Genomic DNA, 22,233 nt, shown 5'->3' on the forward strand with positions numbered 1-22,233 from the left:
ACAGGTAATGCCACTCACTTTCCAAGCATTGCAAGTGCATGTTCTTTGTTCCAAGTTCACCACATACTTGCATTGAGTTGACCCATCCCTGACTCCATCCCAAAAGGCATTCCAACCTCTAGCCCACACCTTATGATTTTCTAACTGATGCTGAATTCTAGGGCAAAGTGGTTAACCATTATCCTTGAGCATGTGTCTCTTAGTGTGTAACCTCTCCATGAGACCTTCTCTTAGGTCTTCTAACATGGTTATGATTGGCTTATGTCTCACCTTGAGTGTATAAGCATTGAAGACCTCACTCATATTATTATCCACACTATCACATGAAGACATAGGTGTCAAGAAAGCCCTACACCACTTCTTGTAATTCCTGTTTAACAAATCATTAGCTGTATCCTCAGATAGCTTTCTCATAGCATCAATTTGTTCAAGAAAAACATTTTCAGTTATGCTTTTTGCTATGAACCAAATTTTTTTCCTTAACTCTAAGCCACCCCCAAACACACTCCTAAAATTGCAATAGACATGTCTTGCACATACCCTTGTTTCTGCTTGTGGAAATACCTCTACAATAGCTACAAGTAACCCTTTTTGTTGATCTGACATGAAGGTGTACCCAGAACCTTCATCAGTCCCTAGGCCAGTAGCCAAAAGATAAAAGAAGAAGCTCCAAGTTTCAGTCTTTTCAACTTCGACAATAGCCAGGCAATAGGGAACATTTGATTATTCCCGTCCCTACCATTTGCCCACCATAAGCCCTTAAGAAAATACTCATCTAGGAAAATGAAAGGCCTGCACCCAGCTACAAAGCCTTTCCTTAATGCCTCAAAGCATATGTTAATTCTATCAAAGACATTCCCATTTAATTTCAGTGTCACAATGTTGGCCCTATTGCTCTTAAGTATCTCCTCTGCATACCTGGGAAGTAATTCATATTGTTCCTTATACTCCCCAATAATAATGGATTGACCCTCTTTCTAGCTCTGAAAATTATGTACTTACTCACTCTAATACCCAAGTCTAACCATATTAGCTCCATTATGTCATGAAGCCTCATATAAGAGTTGACCTTAAACTGATTTTGGTAGGTCTGACCAATCCATCTTGCTAACATCTTCTTCACTTTTGGAGATCCACCACACTTATGCTGACTGACATGGGACTTGACTTTGAAATGAGTTTTATTCATATCCCAAGAAGCCCATATTCTCCAAGGACACCCCTTAAGTTTGTGCTCACATTCTGCCCCTACCCTTTGTTTGTCATTTTTTGTGAAAGGTATGTTTTTTCCTAGCTTTATGGAATGATTTTTGACTACCTGTTTGAATGCAAAGGGTTGACCAGGGAAGAAGTCTTCTATGCACCCATCATTCTTAGCTTTTGCAACCTTCCAACCTTATTATTAGGGGGTGCAGCTAAGTAACCATATCATCATCATCCTTTGACTAATAAGGGTTCTCAATGTCACTAAACACCACCTTATTAGATATGGCCGTTGATTTATTGCAGCTCAAATTTTTAATAGATTGACTATAGCTCATCCACAAATTAAGGATTGGACTAAATAGCTGGTTTTTCAATTATTTTAATGTATTACAAAAAAAGGTAACCTTACTACTTTAGCATATACAGTAGTAAACATATTTAATTAGCATTATTGAAATAATAATGGTGGATCATATCATGCATGATCTATTCTTATCTAATTACAAACCTTAAAGCATAATTTAATAAGTTTAAGGTTATAAAAAGAGCCAATAAGCTATCAAAATTTGATACGTTGAAGATTAAACAAACATAAAAAACCAAAAAAGACCCATATAATTTAATCTCAACATGTAACAACAGAAACCTCATCAAAAAGAAAGATTCAATAATAATGATAATCAATTGGAACAACTAACTAACTGAATTACCGGTAGTTTAGAAAATCATCACAAAAAAACTTTGATCATCATCATCATTCATTCATTCTTTCTTAATTCATCAACAACAACTAGATATGGCCATTGATTTATTACAACTTAAATTTTTGAAAAACAGAGCATAACCATACCCTAACCTACCCGTGAAATCGTTAGAAATCCTAACCCACAAAAATTCAATCTTTACCAATCACAATTACACACAATACCACAAAACAGCATAATAAAGCATATTTGAACCAAAATTTACCAAAATAAGCATAAATTCCAAAAAGCCCTAATTTTTTTTTTTCCCAATAACATAGCATGGTTTTATCATATAACTAAATGGAGATTAATTTTTAAGAAGACATGATCGATGACCATACCTTAAGCAGATGTGAGTTTCACCATCTTCGCTTTCTTCTGCTCCGAAGATTCACCAAATTCCTAGTCAGACATCATAACAATGGAGTAATTGAGTTTGAAGATGAAGTGTGGGTTCTTTTTGGTAACCTTCTAGAAGGCCCCTAAACTATAATACTCGTATGCTATCATGGAAAGGATACTCTGTGCCCTCAAAAGATGCTGAGTTGCAAGCTATACTACTAGCACTGGGTTGGATTAGAGATCGAGGATGGGTGAAATGTAACATTGAGATAGAGTGCAAGTATCTTGTAGATGATCTATATAATCTGAATTTAGAGGAACATTTACAATTGTTAGCAGTTGAGAATTGTTCCTCATTTGATAAATGAACAAAGAATTATTGCTCATTTGATAAATGAACAAAGAATTACTGCTCATTTGATAAATGACCAAAGACTTATGGTTTATCTGATCTTTTACAGCAATAACAATACATCTACAGTGTTAGCATGTACAACATGATTTGATCATTAGCAAAATGAGCACAACTATTCGATACAACACTTATTTATGCTATCTAATCTGTTAATAATGATAAAAAAAAAAAATTGTATAACTAGCAACAAAATGAAAATGAAAATCAATACCACTGCCTCTAACCATCAAAAATATCAATCTCATTAAATTTGTTCATTTAGGTTTGCTCATATGTTTCAATTTGCTCATTTTTTTCAACATGATTTATGTCAAATGAAAGTATCTAAATAATCAGAAGCTCAATGTGGAAAACTTAGAAAAATGAACAATTAAAAAGAGTAATTAAAATTAGTAATTAAAATGATTTGATCATTGGCAAAATGAGAAATTAAAATGATAAGCTGAAATTCAATTAATCAATTAAAATGTTATTAATATGCTACATTAAATATGCTCAATCATCAGAGATTATGTTCATTAATTTCCTCCGTTTGCTCAATTGAATTACAATCAAATCTGTTTAATAATCAATAATTAGATTATGTTCATTATTTTCCTTAGTTTGCTTTTGTAGACACCTGATTGTGTCTCCCCAAAAACCAAACCCAGTGAAGAGTACCTTTCACGTCTTTGATTATCGAGTTAGGTGAAGAGTTGAAGAGTCTCATGAAGTTCCCTTTAACCTTGACCATTTATAACCTTTCCTTAATTGTTTTAAGCCAAAATCATTTATTTCGTGTCCTTAAATCCAAAATAGTTCATTTCGTGTCTTTGAAAATCATTCATTTCGTGTCTTCTTTATAAAAACGTCCAAACCAGTTTATTTTGGTCCATAATCTGGGTCCAATAATTATGTAGTTGGATGGGGCTTGAAAAAATCTTTCCAAGGATATATTATAAGCCCAAATCCGAGTTATAACGAAGAAGTTATGGCCAAAATACTAAACCGAGCCTTATCTACGACCCAATGACCATGTGGAGGGTCCATTAACCTTAAACATCATTTCTAAATCCCTTATTATTACCTTCTAGAATCCTCTAGAAGGTTCTAATTTATCCTGTTTTTCAAAAAATAAAAATTTAAGAATTGTACTTCGGATAAACACTTGATTTTCAATAGATTTAATTCTGATAAAATTAGAACACGTACGAAATCATGGTTAACCCAATTTGATTGGAATTCGAATTCCGTACCGATTCTATCTTTTGAAAAATATCTCTGAGCGATAGAAATATCGCGTCGCGAAGGGAATTTACTCTGAGTCGGATTTTGACTCTTTTATGATATTGTAACCCTCGTTTTTCTTATAAATAGAGGTCGTTTTCCCCCGTTTACAATCATCAACAAGCTTGATCACCAACAATAATCATCTTAATCCCTCCCTAAGCCATAAGCTTTTCTCTCTCTCTCTCTCTTTCTTAGTCTTAGCCTAAACACATCACACACCATACGTCCTTTGCGAGACTTGAATACTCCAAACCCTTCTCGTAGTTGCCTTCGACCTCGACAAGAAAGGTTGATATTTCTGAGGGTTTGGTCCCTAACCTATATTTCAATTCTTCTTATTTGATTTATTTGTTTGATTTATTTCTTTCTTGAAGTTACTAACGTGTGTATTGTTTTGATAGAAAAAGGTATGAGACATCAAAGTGAGTAGATCTACTATCCTTATTCCTTTGATATAGAAACTATGCTTAGAATATTATTTTAATTTGTTAGTATCATGTTACGATGTTTTTGTGCTTTCTAGTATCATGTTAGCGTGTTGTTTTAATATTTCTAATATTATCATGCTTTCTAGTATCATGTTTAGGCTAAAGTTTTGATTTTTATTATATAGTGACATGCTAGGGTTTGTTATTAATCCGTTTAGGATCTTGCTAAGGATCTTGCTAATATTATTTTGGATATATTGCTTTATTATGATGATGATGATTGTTGTGTCAATTGTTACATTCCTTGATTATTTATTATTCATTGTTATTGCTTGATCACCCCCTTTCTTGCAGGTTTAAGGGAATTTGTACTTGAAATCATGCTTTATAGATAATTAATATTTGATTTAGGCAAATATGATTTTAATTCAAGTGATCGCCAATAATAGATTTATTTGTGCATTAATAATCAACAAACATAGATTAAACAGGTTTAAAGCTAACTTGTTGATTGTATGTTGATCGGAAAGCGCACATGAATATCATAAGAATTAAGTAGAGCCCGATTTAGGGCGGGTTCAATCTCTTTTAGGTTGGATTCGTATCATCATCCCTGAATATCCAGTTATGGTTCCAGGCTACTATGGAGTTAGCGATCTCCGTGATCGTGAATGGGGTGTAACCTTCACACCTGTGAACGGTTTACAAGTTCCTAAATTTGTTGGCGACTCTTTTATCTCTGGCTTCTTTCCCTTTGGACGCCACTATGCTTAAATGCATAATCACAGTGGGGCTCAAAGTTGATGTCTGAAATATTCCCTACACTAATCAGGATCAATTTTGATGAATAATCAATATCAATTTTGATGAATATTCAGGATTAACTTAATCATGATCAGTTGATGCTCATATGAATACATATTTCTGCATCAATTTGCTCAAATTATATTGATTAAGTTGCTCAAAATTAATAACATATAAACATAGAAATCGATACCTTATTGTTGCTATTGAGAATGATCAATGATTGTCTGTATTGCTATTAAAGTCAATTCTGCCATTGATGCTAGAACATAATAGATGAATTTGATTTGATTATCGCATAAAGGAAGAAGAAAAAGATCAAATATGGAGTATCATGTGTCAGGCACATGCAATTATAATGTGCGAATTTAGGAAAATGCCCCTGGGTGTAAAGGTACATCCGGGTGTACACAACAGGGACTCGCACATAAAAGCTATAAAAATCAAGAAATAAAATGAAAGAAGAAGTTAGAGGGAGAGGAGAGAGAGTATCGAAGAGAGAGAATGAAGGGATGAAACAAACTTACATATAAAATAAAAGAACAGTAAATTTGTCTAAGCGTTCTTTTAACTATATGTAATGTAATTCCGGGTGTACCATGCACATGGTGCACCCCCCCCCCCTCCGCTATAATAGCTATTTTCAAGTAGTCCTATAAACTTCGTGTAAATGAAAATATACATTAGTGAAAATATACAAAGTCTTATATGTGGCTAGTCACATAGTGTGGCCATTTCACAATAAGGCAATTAATTAAGTAATAGAGGGTTACGATGATGAGCAAGTGGGGTTACCTTGATATATGTGGGTTACTTAAATGAAAAAAAGGGTTATTCTCTTACAAAAGTGGAATCATTCTTTGAATTTTTAGAACAAAATAATAGGGGTTACTCGAATGAACAAATGGGGTTAGAGGTGTCCATTCGATTTTTGGTTTGGATTTAGTCCAAATCCAATCCGATCCGAAATAAATTTCGGTTTTCAATTATCAAATCCAATCCGATCCAATCCGAATTAAACTTCGGTTATTTGGATCCGATTTGAAAATCCGAATTTAAATATGTAGCAAATTTTTTGGGCCCAGCACGTTATAAAATAAAAAATGTAATAATAAAAATTCCTTCCTTAGTATAGTTTACACGATTAATAAAAGTATTGAAAACATAGCTTTTGATGATTAATATTAATATAATTATAAATGCAGTTTAACATGATTAATATTAACAATACTTATTTATAAAATAACTGTTTCATATTTCGGATTTTTGGATCTAAACAAGGTCAATCCGATCCGATCCGATCTGAAAATCCGAATTTTCAAATTTTTTTTAATCCGATCCAATTCTATTTAAAGCTCGGATCCGATCCGAATTTATAATTTGGTTTGGATTGGCATGGATTGAATTTCGGCTTTAATCCAAATAGTGGACACTCCTTAATGGGGTTACTTATTTCTAAATTAGTTGATATTACTCATAGAATGAATTAGAATTACTTTTAATGGACAAAATGAGGTTACTCTTATTTATAAATAGGGTAACTCATATGTATATAAATAAGAATTATTCTTATTAATATGTAATAAAAGTATCCTTAAATAAATTACTCACAAGAAAAAAATAAAATAAAAAAATAAGTCACCAAATTTTTTCCAAATTTTGAAATCTGATTTTAAATTAAAGGAATTGAAAGAACAGTTAGAAAGTAGTTCAGCTTAGCCATGACTTGATCATCGGAAACTATGGCTTTTCTTGCATTATTATGATAAACAGGAAAATTCAAAGTTAAATGCCAATTAAGTGACAATTTTTGTTCTCTAAAAAAATATTACAAATTTTGTAATTAAGTCGACAAAAATACCCATCAAATGTACAAACAATATTACCACTGTACAGTTATTAAGATCATGGATCAAAAACTACGAAAAATGAATATACAATCAAGCGAACAACAATGTATAAGTTTATCTCGTTGATAAATGATCGTTCTTTATCAAATGGCAAAATTGTAAATAAATACGTAATTTTTTGTACTATTCATAGTAAAACCACTATTTGAGATAGGGGTTTTGCTCCAACACCGTTATTACTCCAAAATCACTACTTTGCTCTTTCCTAATATTTCATAGTTGACATATTACGATTTTTCCCCTTAAATAATAAATTATGTTCATCAATAAGATAAATATACAATTAAAGACATACATATAAACACAGCATTTGGTATTATGAATATACAATTAAAGACATAAATATAAACACAGCATTTGGTATTAAACCCAAATATTTACACATGCACTTGCATTTGTTTAGGCAATTATATTGGGTCGTGCACATGACTCTACTAATTACGAGATGATTTGTTCGATGAGTTCGTCACTCTTGTTAAGCAAAAGCAGCTCATCAAGGATCAGAAACTCTCCAAAAATGTGAGTCTCTTCTTTTCTCGTTACAATCCTATTAAGATAGCTCACTCTATGTCCCAAGAGGTTAAGAAAATTCGGAGGAAGTTAGATGCTATTGCCAAAAATCACTCTCAATTTGGCATTAGTATTGATCCTCAGCCTATCAGGAGGAGGAGGGAGGAGACATGTTCTTACATCTGTGAGCGTAGTATCATTGGGAGAGAGGATGACTTGGAGGAACTTGTAGGTCATCTGTTGAATTGTTCTACCATTCAACAAGATGTTTCTTTCCTCACTATAGTGGGCATCGGAGGATTGGGTAAAACTGCTCTTGCCCAACTGGTGTATAATGATCCATGGGTCACAACTGCATTCCCATTAAGGTTGTGGACTTGTGTCTCTGATCATGATCAGGTGCAGTTGGATGTGGAAAGTATACTTCGTAAGATTTATGCTTCAACTGGTCAAACGCATGAGGAATCTACCATAGAAAGGTTACAAAGCAAACTTCGAGAAAAATTATCAGGCAGCAAATACTTGCTTGTTTTAGATGATGTATGGACTGAGAATCGCAATCACTGGCTTAAGCTTGTAGAGTTCTTATTGGGAGGCCAGAGAGGAAGTTGGGTTGTGGTAACAACACGGTCGCACAAGACAGCCCAAATTGTAGGGGGTGGTAAAAAATATGAGCTCCAAGGGTTGTCAAAGGAGAATTCATGGTCCTTGTTTAAGAAAATAGCATTTGAATCAGAACAATTAAGCCCTCACGAAGATTTGTTGAAGATTGGCCGAGAGATTGTTGAAGGATGTGCCAGTGTTCCTCTTGCCATAAGAGTGGCAGGGAGTCTTCTGTACGGTCAAGACAAGAGTAGATGGATATCATTTCAGGAGATTGGGTTATTCAACTTCAGAGAAAGCCAAAAGGACATCATGCCTATACTCATGTTTAGTTATCATCAACTTGAATTGCCCCTCAAAAGTTGTTTCACATACTGTGCATTGTTCCCAAAAGACACTGTCATAAAGAAGGAGTTGCTGATAAGCCTTTGGTTGGCACAGGGCTACGTTGTTCCGTTAGATGATGGTCAAAGGTTGGAAGATGCTGTTGAGGAGTATTTTACTATTCTGATGCGGAGATGTTTTTTTCAAGATGTGAAGCATGATGAATATGGTGACATTATTTCGTGTAAGATACACGATCTAATGCATGATATTGCTCAAAATGTAGCAGGGAAGGAAATTTGTTTTAAAAATTCTGTAACAGACATTATGGATAGAGAAGTCCGACATATTTCCCATGTACGAAGTACATCCTCGCAATACTCTTTTTCTAAGACCCACATTCGTTCCTTTCTGGATGTTGGTGCATGGTATGATCGTGTTGTAATTGACGAGTCTTCCTTGAAGGCATTAGTAGCAAATTGGAGGTCTTTGAGGGTGTTGGATTTGAGTAAGTCACGTATAGAATGTTTGCCGCACTCAATAGGTGAATTGTTGCATTTAAGATATTTAGATCTCTCAGACAATGATGAGCTGGATGTGCTTCCTCAATCAATTACCAAGTTATATAATTTACAGACATTGAAATTATGTATGTGCGAAAAATTGAAAGAGTTATCAAAAGATTTGATGAAGTTGGTTAATTTGAGGATATTAAAGATAAGTGATTGTGATAGCCTGACCAATATGCCAAAGGGCGTGAGTAAGTTGAGTTGCCTTCGTGTGCTGAGTGACTTTGTAGTGGATGGATTAAAGGCAAGTCGGAAGCAATGGTTTGATCAACTGGGGGAGCTAAAAAGACTTAACAGCCTGAAAGGTCATCTTTCTGTCACAATCACATTTTTTGAAAATGCCAGAGCAGTTAAGGAAGATATAGATAGGGAAGGAGCATATTTGAGGGATAAGGAACATCTCAAATTTATTAGCATACGCTTTAATGATACGGGGAATGATGAAGTAGCAAGGAGATTAATGGAAGAGCTGCAACCACATCCGAATCTCAGGGGATTAGAGTTGCATAGTTGTGTTGGCATGAGAATGCCGAGTTGGGCTAGGGAAAATAAGTTGGCGACCTCTCTCCCTAATCTTAATAGATTGGATTTTTTCGGGTGCAGGATGGAGGACTTGACATGCCTGGGAAATCTTCGTCATTTGGAATTCCTTCAACTTTTCTACTGTCGGAAATTGAAGTACATTTTTGAAAAGAGTGCATTAGCAGGTGGCAGTGATCCAAATGGATTATTTCCCCGCCTGAGAAAGCTGGTTATGGAGGACCTTCCAGAGTTGCAAGGATGGACAAATATAGGGGAGGGGGTGGGAGATAATAATCATATTAACAGCAGCTTCAGCATGGCACCAATACCACTTCCTCAATTGACGTTTTTGTGGATTGAAGATTGCCCAAATTTAATATCGATTCTGCTATGTCCCAACTTAGTAGAACTATATATCAATTGGTTCAATAAAAGACTCCAAATAATTAAGAAATTGGGGAATGAAAAGGCGGATGCAAGTGGCAGTACTACTGGTTCTTCAAATGTTATTTCCAAACTCAGGCTGATGCAAGATGATGTTCTATGGCTTAATTCGTTTCCCAGAGAAGTAATTCAGTGTCTTAATGAGCTGCATATGTGGCGTGATGAGGAGTTGGAGAGTTTGAAAGAAACTGAGGATGTGTTCAGTAGCTGCTCGTCTTCCCTACGATCCTTGAAAATCGAAAAATGCCGCAAATTGAGGAGTGTTATTTCTGGAGGATTGGAACATCTCACTGCCTTGCAGGATTTAACAATCTCTGAATGCCCAAATGTAAATTTATTGGGAGAAGAAGAGGGAATGAACACTATTGGCATGCCATGGCCATCCTTTTCTCACTCCCTCCGTAACTTGACATTGGATAATCTCCCACAGCTTGTGGATCTTCCAAATTGGATGCAATCTTTGGCAGCCCTCCAGACCCTCCATATTGGGCGTTGCTCGGGATTGGAATGTATGCCGGATTGGATGCCTAAACTGACTTCCCTCAGGATACTTCGACTCTATGAATGTTCAAAACGCCTCAAGGAAAGATGCCAACAACCCACTGGGGAAGACTGGCCTCACATTCAACACATCCCCTCCATTAAACCGATATGATAATGCCCATCCAAAGAAACAAAGTTTCTGCAGAATTGCTGATGTAGGTGATATATTCAACCTAATGGAGATAATCCTTCGGATATGATATTATGGTATATCAGGTTTATCTAATCTTGACTTAATGCTGTATATTAAATTCTGTATTACAGGTTATGATCTTCACTTGGGTTCAGAGGCTTTGATTTGCTCGTTAGTATACAGAAAACCAGATTTGCACACATTCGTCGTACCCAGACCTGAAATCAAGTTTCAGAGAAGCTCAGTTCCACGTTAAGGTGAACCAACTTCTTATGACCCATTTACCTATTGATGTAGCAAACTGGAATCTCTCACAATTTGGCAGGGATTATGCTATTTTCTGATTACCTTTCCATATTCTATGACTTATAATATTGGTCAATTAAGTAATGCTTTTCTTTCCTGTGTTCAGACTTTAAATTCAAATATTCATCATATTATAGTATATTTTCAGCCATTAGGTCTAATATGAATTAGATACAATTATTGAACAAACTACAAATTTTTTTCATTTGAGCAGCTTCGGATGCATAATGCCCACTCTCATTAGCTACGGATAGAATAATGGATTCTGAATACAAATTTTAAGTTTTAATATAAGCTCCATTGCATATACATGTGTTTTTCTATTAAGATATATTTAGGGGATATTTGGATAATATTAGGATTTATCTTTTATCTGGTTTTCCTAGTTTATCTTGGTTTTCCTAGAGTTTAACTTAGGAAAGGAAATCTCATTGATTGTATTATAAATTGATTGATTATGTGTTAATGGAAATCAAGCCAAAGTTAATTCATAATTCATATTTCTACATTTTCTTTTATAAATGTCTAGGAAGAATGTATCTACTTCTTTATATCATCATTTTGCAGCAAGATTAGTCCCTGATAATTGGGTGGAGCATACTTTTGTTTACTAGTTAATCCGATTCATAATGTTTAAAGTTTTTATTTTATCTTATCTACTTTTTATCAGTTTGGAGGCTGGAAGGGAGTATAGGGTATGCATAACGTCAAAATCTTCAGTGAAAAAAATAGTCACAGCTGTTAACGTCAAAATCTTCAGTCAAAACCTTGCCTTTCAGAGTTTAGTTCTTTGTGTGATAATTTGAATCTTCACCGCCTCACCCTTTTATTTGCTTGCAGAGTACAGATCGACAAGGACTTGAATGCATTTGTTGGTCTGTCCTACTCAACCGGAATACAAGATCCATGTTATACTCATTTGCCAACAGGCCAAGTTGATCTCTTGCTGTAAATGGCATACATGCATCCAGCTTGAAAAGTTCATTCTCTGTCCAAGACCTCGCTATATTGGTTTGCCAAGTGAAATAATCTATGGCTACTTTCATATTTATTACAGTATCACTATGCTCAAATTTATCACTCAATCAGCAACTTCTTTGTCTCTTGATTTTGCTAGGAGATTGGTTTTACGGCTCAACCTAGAAAAGTTTGTGCTACTTATCTGTTTAATTTTCTAGGCTTCATAACCTTTATGTAGAAAATGCAAAAACGAAGCAATAATCACAGTAACAATTAAGTCAATAATTATGACTGGAAACATGCACGGTAAATGAACAGGAGAATAATATACGAGAAATTTTATTACATAAGTTGCTTGGGTACATTATTATTTGTGGTTTTAATAAACTAATAAAAGGCAATGGTCACTGGCTCATGTCCATGTCGGACACATTGTTTGGATATGATAGTAAATGTAGTCTTAGTAAACAAAGTAGCTTAGTAAAAGTCAATAGTCACCAGCTTACATCCATGTGAGACACATGTGGATACAAAACATGAGAAAATAAAATATATTTTATGAAATACTACCTCCATCCCTAAATGTTTTTCCCTTTTGGTGAAACATCAAGAGAATTAAGGTTTGGAAGGTAAAGTTATGAAAGTATATTGGGAAAGATAAAACCCCAATAATTTGCAAGGAAAGTAGAGCGAGAAAGTAAGAAAAAGTACATTAGAAAAGATAAAAACCAAAATCATTATTGCAAAAATGAGGGTAAAATAAGAAAAAGTACATTCCAAAGGATAAAACCCAATCGTAATTTAAGTTGAAAAAAGTAAAATGGGAAGAACATTTAGAGGCACTAAAAATGGCAAATGGGAATACATTTGGGGACGGAGGGAGTATTATGTAAGTTAATTGGATATATTAGTAAATGAGGTCCTACTAAACTAATAAAAGCCTATGGTGAACCGCTCATATCCATGTTGGACACACCTGGTCGGCTGGTTGCAAGAAAAACGAAACAAGAGATAAATATAAATTTATTACTTCATATTATATAAGTTGCTGGAATATGTTAGTACTCTCTCTATCACTTAATTTTTGCTCTACATACTTTTCTTATTGGGGTGTTGCTTTTTATTCTACTCTTTAGAAAAGCCCGGAACCTTTTAGAAGCATCTCGCATTTTCCGGACTCCTTGCTGCTCAAACTCATACTTTGAGACCTCCTTTTGGAAAACCGACACCACCATTGTCTTCCTTGGCCCAAAATATGGTGGAATCCTACAATTGAGCCCATTAGCGCGTCCAAATGCCCAATTATTGTGTTATTGTCAAGTGGGTGTTCACTAGAAATACAAGACTACATCAATGTAAAGCTCTATAGGGGGATGTGCTTAGCTGAGCACCAAGGCAAACCCCCTAGTCCCGATTGTTGCCTTGCTGTCTAGTGACCGTCTTGACGCCAATCCTTGGTAAGGGAGACGACCTGTGACAGGTAGCTCCAACAATATATATATATATATATATATTTGTTTATTTTAAAATAATTTCATTATTCCAGAAAACAAATTCATTATTAATATTTTAAAATAATTAGCAATTTAATTTTCATAGGGGATTTTGCATATTCCTAAACATTATCGGTATCTTTGTTTATATTAAAATAATTTCATTAATAATATCTTTGTTTATATTAAAAAAAATTCAATATTAATAAAATGAGTTAACTACACAATTAGGCGCTCAATTCTTACTATATTCACTCTTTGGAAACTGATTTTTTTTTTTCACTCTTTGGGTACTCTAACCCTAATTCCGGCCAAGCCACTAACTCACCGTTAACCTAAGGTAATTAAATATTTTTTTAATCAAAAGCCAATACTACATTAAATTAGGTATTTTTTTTTATTTTTTTTTGTTTTTTTAAGTAGCTATTAAAGGCTATTATAACAATAACATAACAACAAAAAAAAATTCTAAAAATATTAGGATTTTTTTAGAAAATAACATCACAAAAAAGTCACGATTTTGATTATAATACCAAATTTTTTTTATTTTTTTTATTATAACACCATAAAAAAAAACTAAAAAATTTGTTTCACCACCACCTAACGGATTCTTGGATGGAATCCGTTAGTAGGGTCCACAACAAGCACATGTTAATAACCTATTGGTTATAAAAATAAAAATAAAAAGAAAAATTAACTCTAAACCCGAGTTAAGCTAACATACGATCCCTAAACTATACCATTAGTTGCACATTTGGTCCCTCATTTATGAAAGGAGGCAAATTAGTCCCTCCGTCACCCTTGGCTCACCATTTCTGGTGGAGCAACATCTGAGTCAACAAAGTTTATGGATGTTTGTTGCCAACTAAGCCAAAGTTCAGGGACTTCTGTGGTTGACTCGGCATTAGTTTAGGGACTACACTTCATTTTTGCCAAAAGATTAGGGACCTGCATGCTTACATGGACATTTTAAGTTGAAAAAAGGTAGTTTGAAGTTTAGGGGCTCTGCATTTAATTTTGAAGGATTGTAATAGCAAAAAAAAAAAAAAAAAAAGAAAAAAAAAATTCCAAAATACTTTAAAAAACTGGTTGTTGCACACAAAAGTGGCTATATATATTGTTGTTGGTAGCCATTAAAATCATCAGAAAATTAAGCAAAAATCCTTCCAACAAATAAAAAAACAACTGCTGTAGTGACGAAGGAAGCTCCCGCCTAGGTATCTGCAATAAAATTAGTAATTAAGGTAATTTGGAGTTGTACAAAATTAGAAGATTTAAGCAATATTAATATGTTTGTTGATGACAGGAAATGTCTAGACTTAGCAGTGGATCAAGTGGAAGTGGTCAAAGGTGTCATTATGGGCTAACAGTTTCAAAGACAAGGTCATGGACCAAAGATAACCCAGGTAGAAGGTTTATAGCCTATCCTGACTATGATGCTAAATGTAATAGAAGGGGGTGCAAGTATTTCAAGTGGGTAGATGTGGAAGATCAAACTGATTGGCAAAAAGAAGTAATATTAGGACTAATGGAAGATAAAAGAAGATTGACTGTTGATGTTGAGGAACACAAGAAGAGGATGAATGAGGCAACTAAGTATGCAAGGAAGATGCAATCAAATTACATGATGATGAAACTGAAAAAAGACAAGGGTTCAGGTGGCTATAAGTATGAATTTTGGGGTGTAGTTATTGTAATAGTAGTAGTTTGGTGTTGGTATTTGTTTAAGAGAGTAGGCAAGTGATGTAATCATATGTAGTAAAAGTAAAACCAGCAATTATGTAATGAAATGATAATTTAATTTAATAAAGTTGTGGATTAACCTTAGGTTTTCTTCTTTGTTAGCTCCTGTTGCTTTTCCTTTGTTAATCCTTGCATGCTTGACTTGAGATTGTCTGTTGTGGTTGAGATGCATACTCTGACTGTGACTGTGACATGGGATACTCTTAGGAGAAAGCATATATTGTTCACCTTCATTATCGGAATAAAATTCTGCTTGTCTTTGTCTGTGTTGATTGCTTGGCTGTATTCACATATTTATAAATAGAGTTAAAATTGCAGATTTAAAAATGATGATGTAATGGGCATAAATAAATAGGGTAGTTGGTACTTACAGTAGCAATTCTTTGGAATCCATTAGTGTAGGTGTAAATTCCCATTCCGTTGTTGTGCATGGGGACTGTGTTGGGAGTTGATCTAGGTTATGTCTTGTTCTGATGATGAGAAAATCCACCGGCATTTGATTCCCTGGGGGCATTCTTGCAGGTTTTTTTATTGTGCTCTTGCACTCCACACAAACTGCAAGTCATTGCAACCCTTGTATTCCTCAGTTTCCCTTTTTCAATCACTTCCCTAACACTTTGATTTTTCTTTGTCTTAGGTCTGTGATTGACCTTTTTCAGTGGAGGGGGAATGAATGTGTTCTGTGAAGTAGGCCAATCCTGTGGACCATTTAGGGGTTCAAGCAAAAACTAGTATGCATTTGCATACGTTGATTTTCTAAAATATTCACTCACATACTTTTCAGGCTCATCAACCTTCTACCAAATGGCAAGTAATTGGCAACTATGTCATGTTTACAGGGAATGCCACTCACTTGCCAAGCAATGCAAGTGCATGTTCTTTGTTCCAAGTTCACCACATACTTGCATTGAGTTGACCCATCCCTGACTCCATAGCTAAATCCCCCATCCCAAAAGGCATTCCAACCTCTAGCCCACACCCTATGCTTTTCTAACTGCTGCTGAATTCTAGGGCAAAGTGGTTAACCATCATCCTTGAACATGTGTCTCTTAGTGTGTAACCTCTCCATGAGACCTTCTCTTATGTCTTCTAACATGGTTATGATTGGCTTATGTCTAACCTTGAGTATATAAGCATTGAAGACCTCACTCATATTATTATCCACACTATCACATGAAGATATAGGTGTGTAGAAAGCCCTACACCACTTCTTGTAGTTCCTATTTAACAAATCATTAGCTTCATCCTCAGATAGCTTTCTCATAACATCAATTTGTTCAAGAAAAACAATTTCAGTTATGCTCTTTGCTATGAACCAAAATTGTTTCCTTAACTCTAAGCCACCCCCAAACACACTCCTAAAATTGCAATAGACATGTCTTTCACATACCCTCTTTTCTGCTTGTGGAAACACCTCTACAATAGCTACAAGTAACCCTTTTTGTTGATCTGACATGAAGATGTACCCAGAACCTTCATCAGTCCCTAGGCAAGCAGCCAAAAGATAAAAGAAGCAGCACCAAGTTTCAGTCTTTTCAACTTCGACAATAGCCAGGCAATAAGGAACATTTGATTATTCCCGTCCCTACCAACTGCCCACCATAAGGTCCCTTAAGAAAATAGTCACCTAGGGAAATGAAAGGCCTGCACCCAGCTACAAAGCCTTTCCTTAATGCCTCAAAGCATATGTTAATTTTGTCAAAGACATTCCCATTTAATTTCAGTGTCATAGTGTTGACCCTATTGCTCTTAAGTATCTCCTCTGCATACCTGGGAAGTAATTCATATTGTTCCTTATACTCCCCAATAATAATGGATTGACCCTCTTTCTAGCTCTGAAAATTATGTACTTACTCACTCTAATACCCCAGTCTAACCATATTAGCTCCATTATGTCATGAAGCCTCATATAAGAGTTGACCTTAAACTGATTTTGGTAAGTCTCACCAATCCATCTTGATGACATCTTCTTCACTTTTGGAGATCCTCCACACTTATGCTGACTGACATGGGACTTGACTTTGAAATGAGTTTTATTCTTATCCCAAGAAGCCCATATTCTCCAAGGACACCCCTTAAGTTTGTGCTCACATTCTGCCCCTACCCTTTGTTTGTCATTTTTTGTGAAAGGTATGTTTTTGCCTAGCTTTATGGAATGATTTTTAACTGCCTGTTTGAATGCAAAGGGTTGACTAGGGAAGAAGTCTTCTATGCACTCATCATTCTTAGCTTTTGCAACATTCCAACCTTATTATTAGGGGGTGCAACTAAGTAACCATAGTCATCATCATCCTCTGACTTATTAGGGCTCTCAATGTCACTAAATTCCTCAAAAACTGTTCCTATCTCACCAAGGCCCTTTGATGCAGCTACCTTCCTAAGCATATCCAATTCATCTTCATAAGAATGTTGATTTTTTTTATCCATTGTAATTTCATCCCTAGCCTTCATTAACTCTTCATCATCCTCATCCGTTCCCTCTGTATCATAGTCTATGTCAGATTGGGTTGCCCTAGGAATTTGGGTTGGTTCAAAAACATTTTCATCAACTGTGAAAGGTTGGTTTGCCCTAGGAGTTTCGATAGGTTCATGAATAACCTAGGAAACATTGTTACCTGTTAATAAGCTCATGAATTGTCCCCTTCTCCCATGATTGAAAATGGAGTGGCTGGTTGGTCATGTTCAGTGTAAATGTGAATCAATTTGAATTCAAGGAGAAGAGACAAGAAAGGATCACAAAGCCTACTTTAAAATCTTAAGTACCTATTGCCACTATTCATATCTTTCTTGGGATCCAAAAAGTGGAGCTTCACAACGTCATTATAACCTAACCCTTCTATTAACCCTTTCACATAATGCCTATCTATATTATCAGGAAGGTTATAAACACATTTATCTTCCTACCTACATAGAATGCACCAGAAGAAATTTTCTACTCACCACCATGATGTACAACCAAACATGGTTTTAGATCCATTTCTGACAGTAGTAAACAAAACCAAAATTAACAACCCAAGCAAGCAATAATTTTAACAAAGTCAATGAATCAATTCAAAGCATAATAAAAACTTGATCACATTGCAATATATAAAAACAAAATATCTTGGATGGAGAATAGGGGGTGAGCTTCCTCCAAAGCTTCCATACCTAAGTGAATGCATCTATTAGATATAGTCGTTGATTTATTGCAGCTCAAATTTTTAATAGATTGACTATAGCTCATCCACAAATCAAGGATTGGACCAAATAGCTGATTTTTCAATGATTTTAATGTATTACAAAAAAAAGGTAGCCTTACTACTTTAGCATATACAGTAGTAAACATATTTAATTAGCATTATTGAAATAATAATGGTGGATCATATCATGCATGATCTATTCTTATCTAATTACAAACCTTAAAGCATAATTTAATAAGTTTAAGGTTATAAAAAGAGCCAATAAGCTATTAGAATTTGATACGTTGAAGATTAAACAAACATAAAAAACCAAAAAAGACCCATATAATTTAATCTCAACATGTAACAACAGAAACCTCATCAAAAAGAGAGATTCAATAATAATGATAATCAATTAGAACAACTAACTAACTGAATTAATGGTAGTTTAGAAAATCATCACAAAAAAACTTTGATCATCATCATCATTCATTCATTCATAATTTATCAACAACAGCTAGATATGGCCGTTGATTTATTGCAACTTAAATTTTTAAAAAACAGAGCATAACCATACCTTAACCTACCTACGAAATCGTTAGAAATCCTAACCCACAAAAATTCAATCTTTACCAATTACAATTACACAGAATACCACAAAACAGCATAATCAAGTATATTTGAACCAAAATCAACCAAAATAAGCATAAATTCCAAAAAGCCCTAATTTTTTTTTCCCAATAACATAGCATGGTTTGATCATATAACTAAATGGAGATTAATTTAATAGAAGACATGATCGATGACCATACCTTGAGCAGATGTGAGTTTCGCCATCTTCGCTTTCTTCTGCTCGAAGATTCACCAAATTCCCAGTCAGACATCATAACAATGGAGTAATTGAGTTTGAAGATGAAGTGTGGGTTCTTTTTGGTAACCTTCTAGAAGGCCCCTAAACTATAATACTCGTATGCTATCATGACATTTTTTTTTGCACAGCTGTAAAATGATAGAAGGTCCCTAAACTTTACTCCTTCATTAATTAAATTCCAACTCATACCCAGAAGGTCCTAAAACTTTGATTTTCTTTTTTGCCACATGGGCACTATAGTCCCTAAACTATGCTGACTCGTCATTTTTTCACCGGAAAAGTCAGGTAAGGGTGGCAGAGGGACCAATTTGCTTCATTAGAAAGATGAGGGACCAAAATGCTACAAATACTATAGTTTAGGGACCGTATTTACGCTTAACTCCTCTAAACCCTAACCTAACCCAGCTCCACCACCGGCAACCGGGACCCCACCATCGACATACAACCCAACCTTAGTCGTAGGCACCATTTTCCCCCACAGAAACCGGCAACTCCATCCATTGCCCCCCGAAAAACCACCACAACCCTACATAGCCTCATGTTCTAATAAAATCAGCAACACCAAACCAGCCCACGCAACCACCTCCGCCACTCCACAAATCCAATTCGCACCTAATCCCTTCGAACCACCGAGTTCGACTGTGCACCAGCCTCCACACAATTAGCCCCGACGAATTCGACCCACCAGTCGCGCCGTTTCGAACTCAACATTCCGCAACTCGCAAAACCACCACCTAAACGACCACTAACGTTTGAAATTGGCCGGTTTAGAGTGTGGGTGGTCAAATTCGACCCTAAATCGATCCATATTTTCCAATTCCGATGGTTGTGGGTGTGTTGGAATCGAAAAGAACGAATTTCCGATGGGGAAGGGGGTTGATCGGTGGTAGGGATGGGGTGGCTGAACTTAAAGTTAGGGTTTTTATTTTGTTTTTGTTAATTTCTTTTTTTTAATCAATAAAATAGTGACATGTGACAACGTGGACCCCACTTAACGGATTCCATCCAAGAATCTGTTAAGTGGTGGTGAAATCAATTTTTTGGTTTTTTTGGTGGTGTTATAATAAAACCCTTTTTTTTGTGGTGTTATAATCCAAATTATGACTTTTTGTGGAGTTATTTTCTAAAAAATCCAAAAAATTATCATTTGCTAAGTATAAAAAAACAGCAACAGGAAGCCAAAATTAAGAACAAAATATCCCTTCTAACTAGACTTGGAAAATGGTTCATTCGGGTCGGGTATGAGTCGAATCATTTTGGGTTGGGTCCAGTTCGGGTCAAAAGGTTATCAGGTCAAGTTCGGGTCGGGTCATTTCGGATTTCGGGTAGATTTCGAGTCGACTGATAATCGGTCGGGTCGAGTATCGGGTCAACACTTTGGGTCGAGTTCGGGTCGGGTAGAGTTTGGGTCGGGTCAGTTCAGGTCGGGTCAATTTTCAGGTACAAATTTTGGGTCAACTTCGGGTCGGGTTAACTTTGGGTCGGGTCATATTCGGGTCGATGCATTAGGTTAAATTCAACTCTATATACATACATATATATATATATATATATATATATATATATATATATATATATATATATTTGTTTTTTTTACGAGAAACTCACTATATTTATTAAGGCTACTTTTTTCATGGAATATAGTAATTGTTAGACTTTCATTGACCTTGTTTTTTTTCTTTGGTGTTTAAATTGAGAATCAATTTCAGAATGTCCTGAAACAAAGAGGGATTTTATTAATGTTATTTTTTATTTTGGTTTGCTCAGGTCAAATCATAAGCTTAAATAGATTCTGGTCATTTCAGGTATAAGGTAATCTTAGTTCGGGTCACTTTGAGTTTCGAGTCTATTTGGGTCAATTAATTCAAGTTAAAGGTCGGGTCACTTTGGGTATCGGGTCAAGTTCGGGTCGGGTCAAGTTCGGGTCTCGGGTCACTTCGGGTCGGGTCATTTCAGGTCAGGTCATTTTGGATTTCGGGTCAAGGTCGGGTCAATTCTACTTAGGTTTAGGTTTGGGTCAGGTCGGGTTGATTTCGGGTTCCGGGTCAATTTTGGGTCACTGTTTTAGGTCGATTTCTGGTCATGAGTCGGGTCATTCGGGTCAGGTCATCGGGTCTGGGTCAGAATTGCCAGGTTTACTTCTAACGTAGCAAAGTTTGGGTCAGAACAATATTTGGAACAGAAACAGCAAATTTTTCTACAATCAAATGCCAACAAATTACCTCATCCAATCAAATATTTCCAATAATAGTAGTCAAACCCCCTAATTATTCATGCATCAAACAACACTACAAGTACAATCATAATAAAACCTAACAATAAAAATACAATGCAACGTTTTTTTCCTCTTCAAGCCCTCACTGACAAAGATAATGAGCAGGGGAGGGGGAAGGAGAAGTGCCGCGCTTTTTTGTGATACACACAATTCGTTTGCATGGAAAATCGTGCTTAAGTGGACAACAATTGTGTTAACCCAATGTACTCAATTGTTTTTTTTTAAACAAATCAATTCATTAATAAAAAGCCATCCATCATCTACAAATGAAATCTAAATTAACAAATACAATAAATTGAATCAATTTAGGGTTTCCTTAATCAAAGCTACAATCGTTGAAAAGATCTTGCACTGTGGTACATCTCTCGCACACATCGCTGGAATGTACAACCTTTTCGGAGAGACAGTCTAAGGATTTGTTGTAGCCGTAAGGATAATTTTCATCTGATTCATATGAACGCATTTGAAAACTTGACAACCGAACAAATCTTTACCAACGAACTGACAATAGGGAAAAAGATGATTACCTTTTGATAAACCCTAACACACAAACAAACCCTAAAACAAACAATTAAACTAACAAAAACTAATGACTCCACCACAAGGAGACACTTCACCATAGGGAGACGAACGAATATCTACACTACTCGTGTAGATTT

The 22,233-nt window shown here is 35.3% G+C and overlaps 1 protein-coding gene across 3 annotated transcripts; it reads left to right on the forward strand.

Annotated features, from left to right (window-relative positions):
• Positions 1-7,584: 7,584 nt before the first annotated feature.
• LOC110717960 (putative disease resistance protein RGA3) lies at positions 7,585-11,919 on the forward strand. 3 transcript variants are annotated; one of them, XM_021896762.1, is made up of 4 exons: positions 7,586-10,019; positions 10,395-10,790; positions 10,900-11,025; positions 11,745-11,919. In XM_021896762.1, exons 1-2 carry the CDS (start codon positions 7,688-7,690, stop codon positions 10,745-10,747), a joined length of 2,685 nt encoding a protein of 894 aa, XP_021752454.1. In that variant the 5' UTR covers positions 7,586-7,687; the 3' UTR covers positions 10,748-10,790; positions 10,900-11,025; positions 11,745-11,919. The 3 variants fall into 3 exon arrangements, with proteins under 3 accessions (XP_021752453.1, XP_021752452.1, XP_021752454.1); XM_021896761.1 differs by having other exon boundaries at positions 7,585-10,794; XM_021896760.1 differs by having other exon boundaries at positions 7,585-10,790.
• The last annotated feature ends 10,314 nt before the right edge of the window (positions 11,920-22,233 follow it).

This window comes from Chenopodium quinoa, unplaced genomic scaffold (assembly GCF_001683475.1).
Source record: "Chenopodium quinoa cultivar QQ74 unplaced genomic scaffold, ASM168347v1, whole genome shotgun sequence".
Taxonomy (NCBI): Eukaryota; Viridiplantae; Streptophyta; class Magnoliopsida; order Caryophyllales; family Amaranthaceae; genus Chenopodium; species Chenopodium quinoa.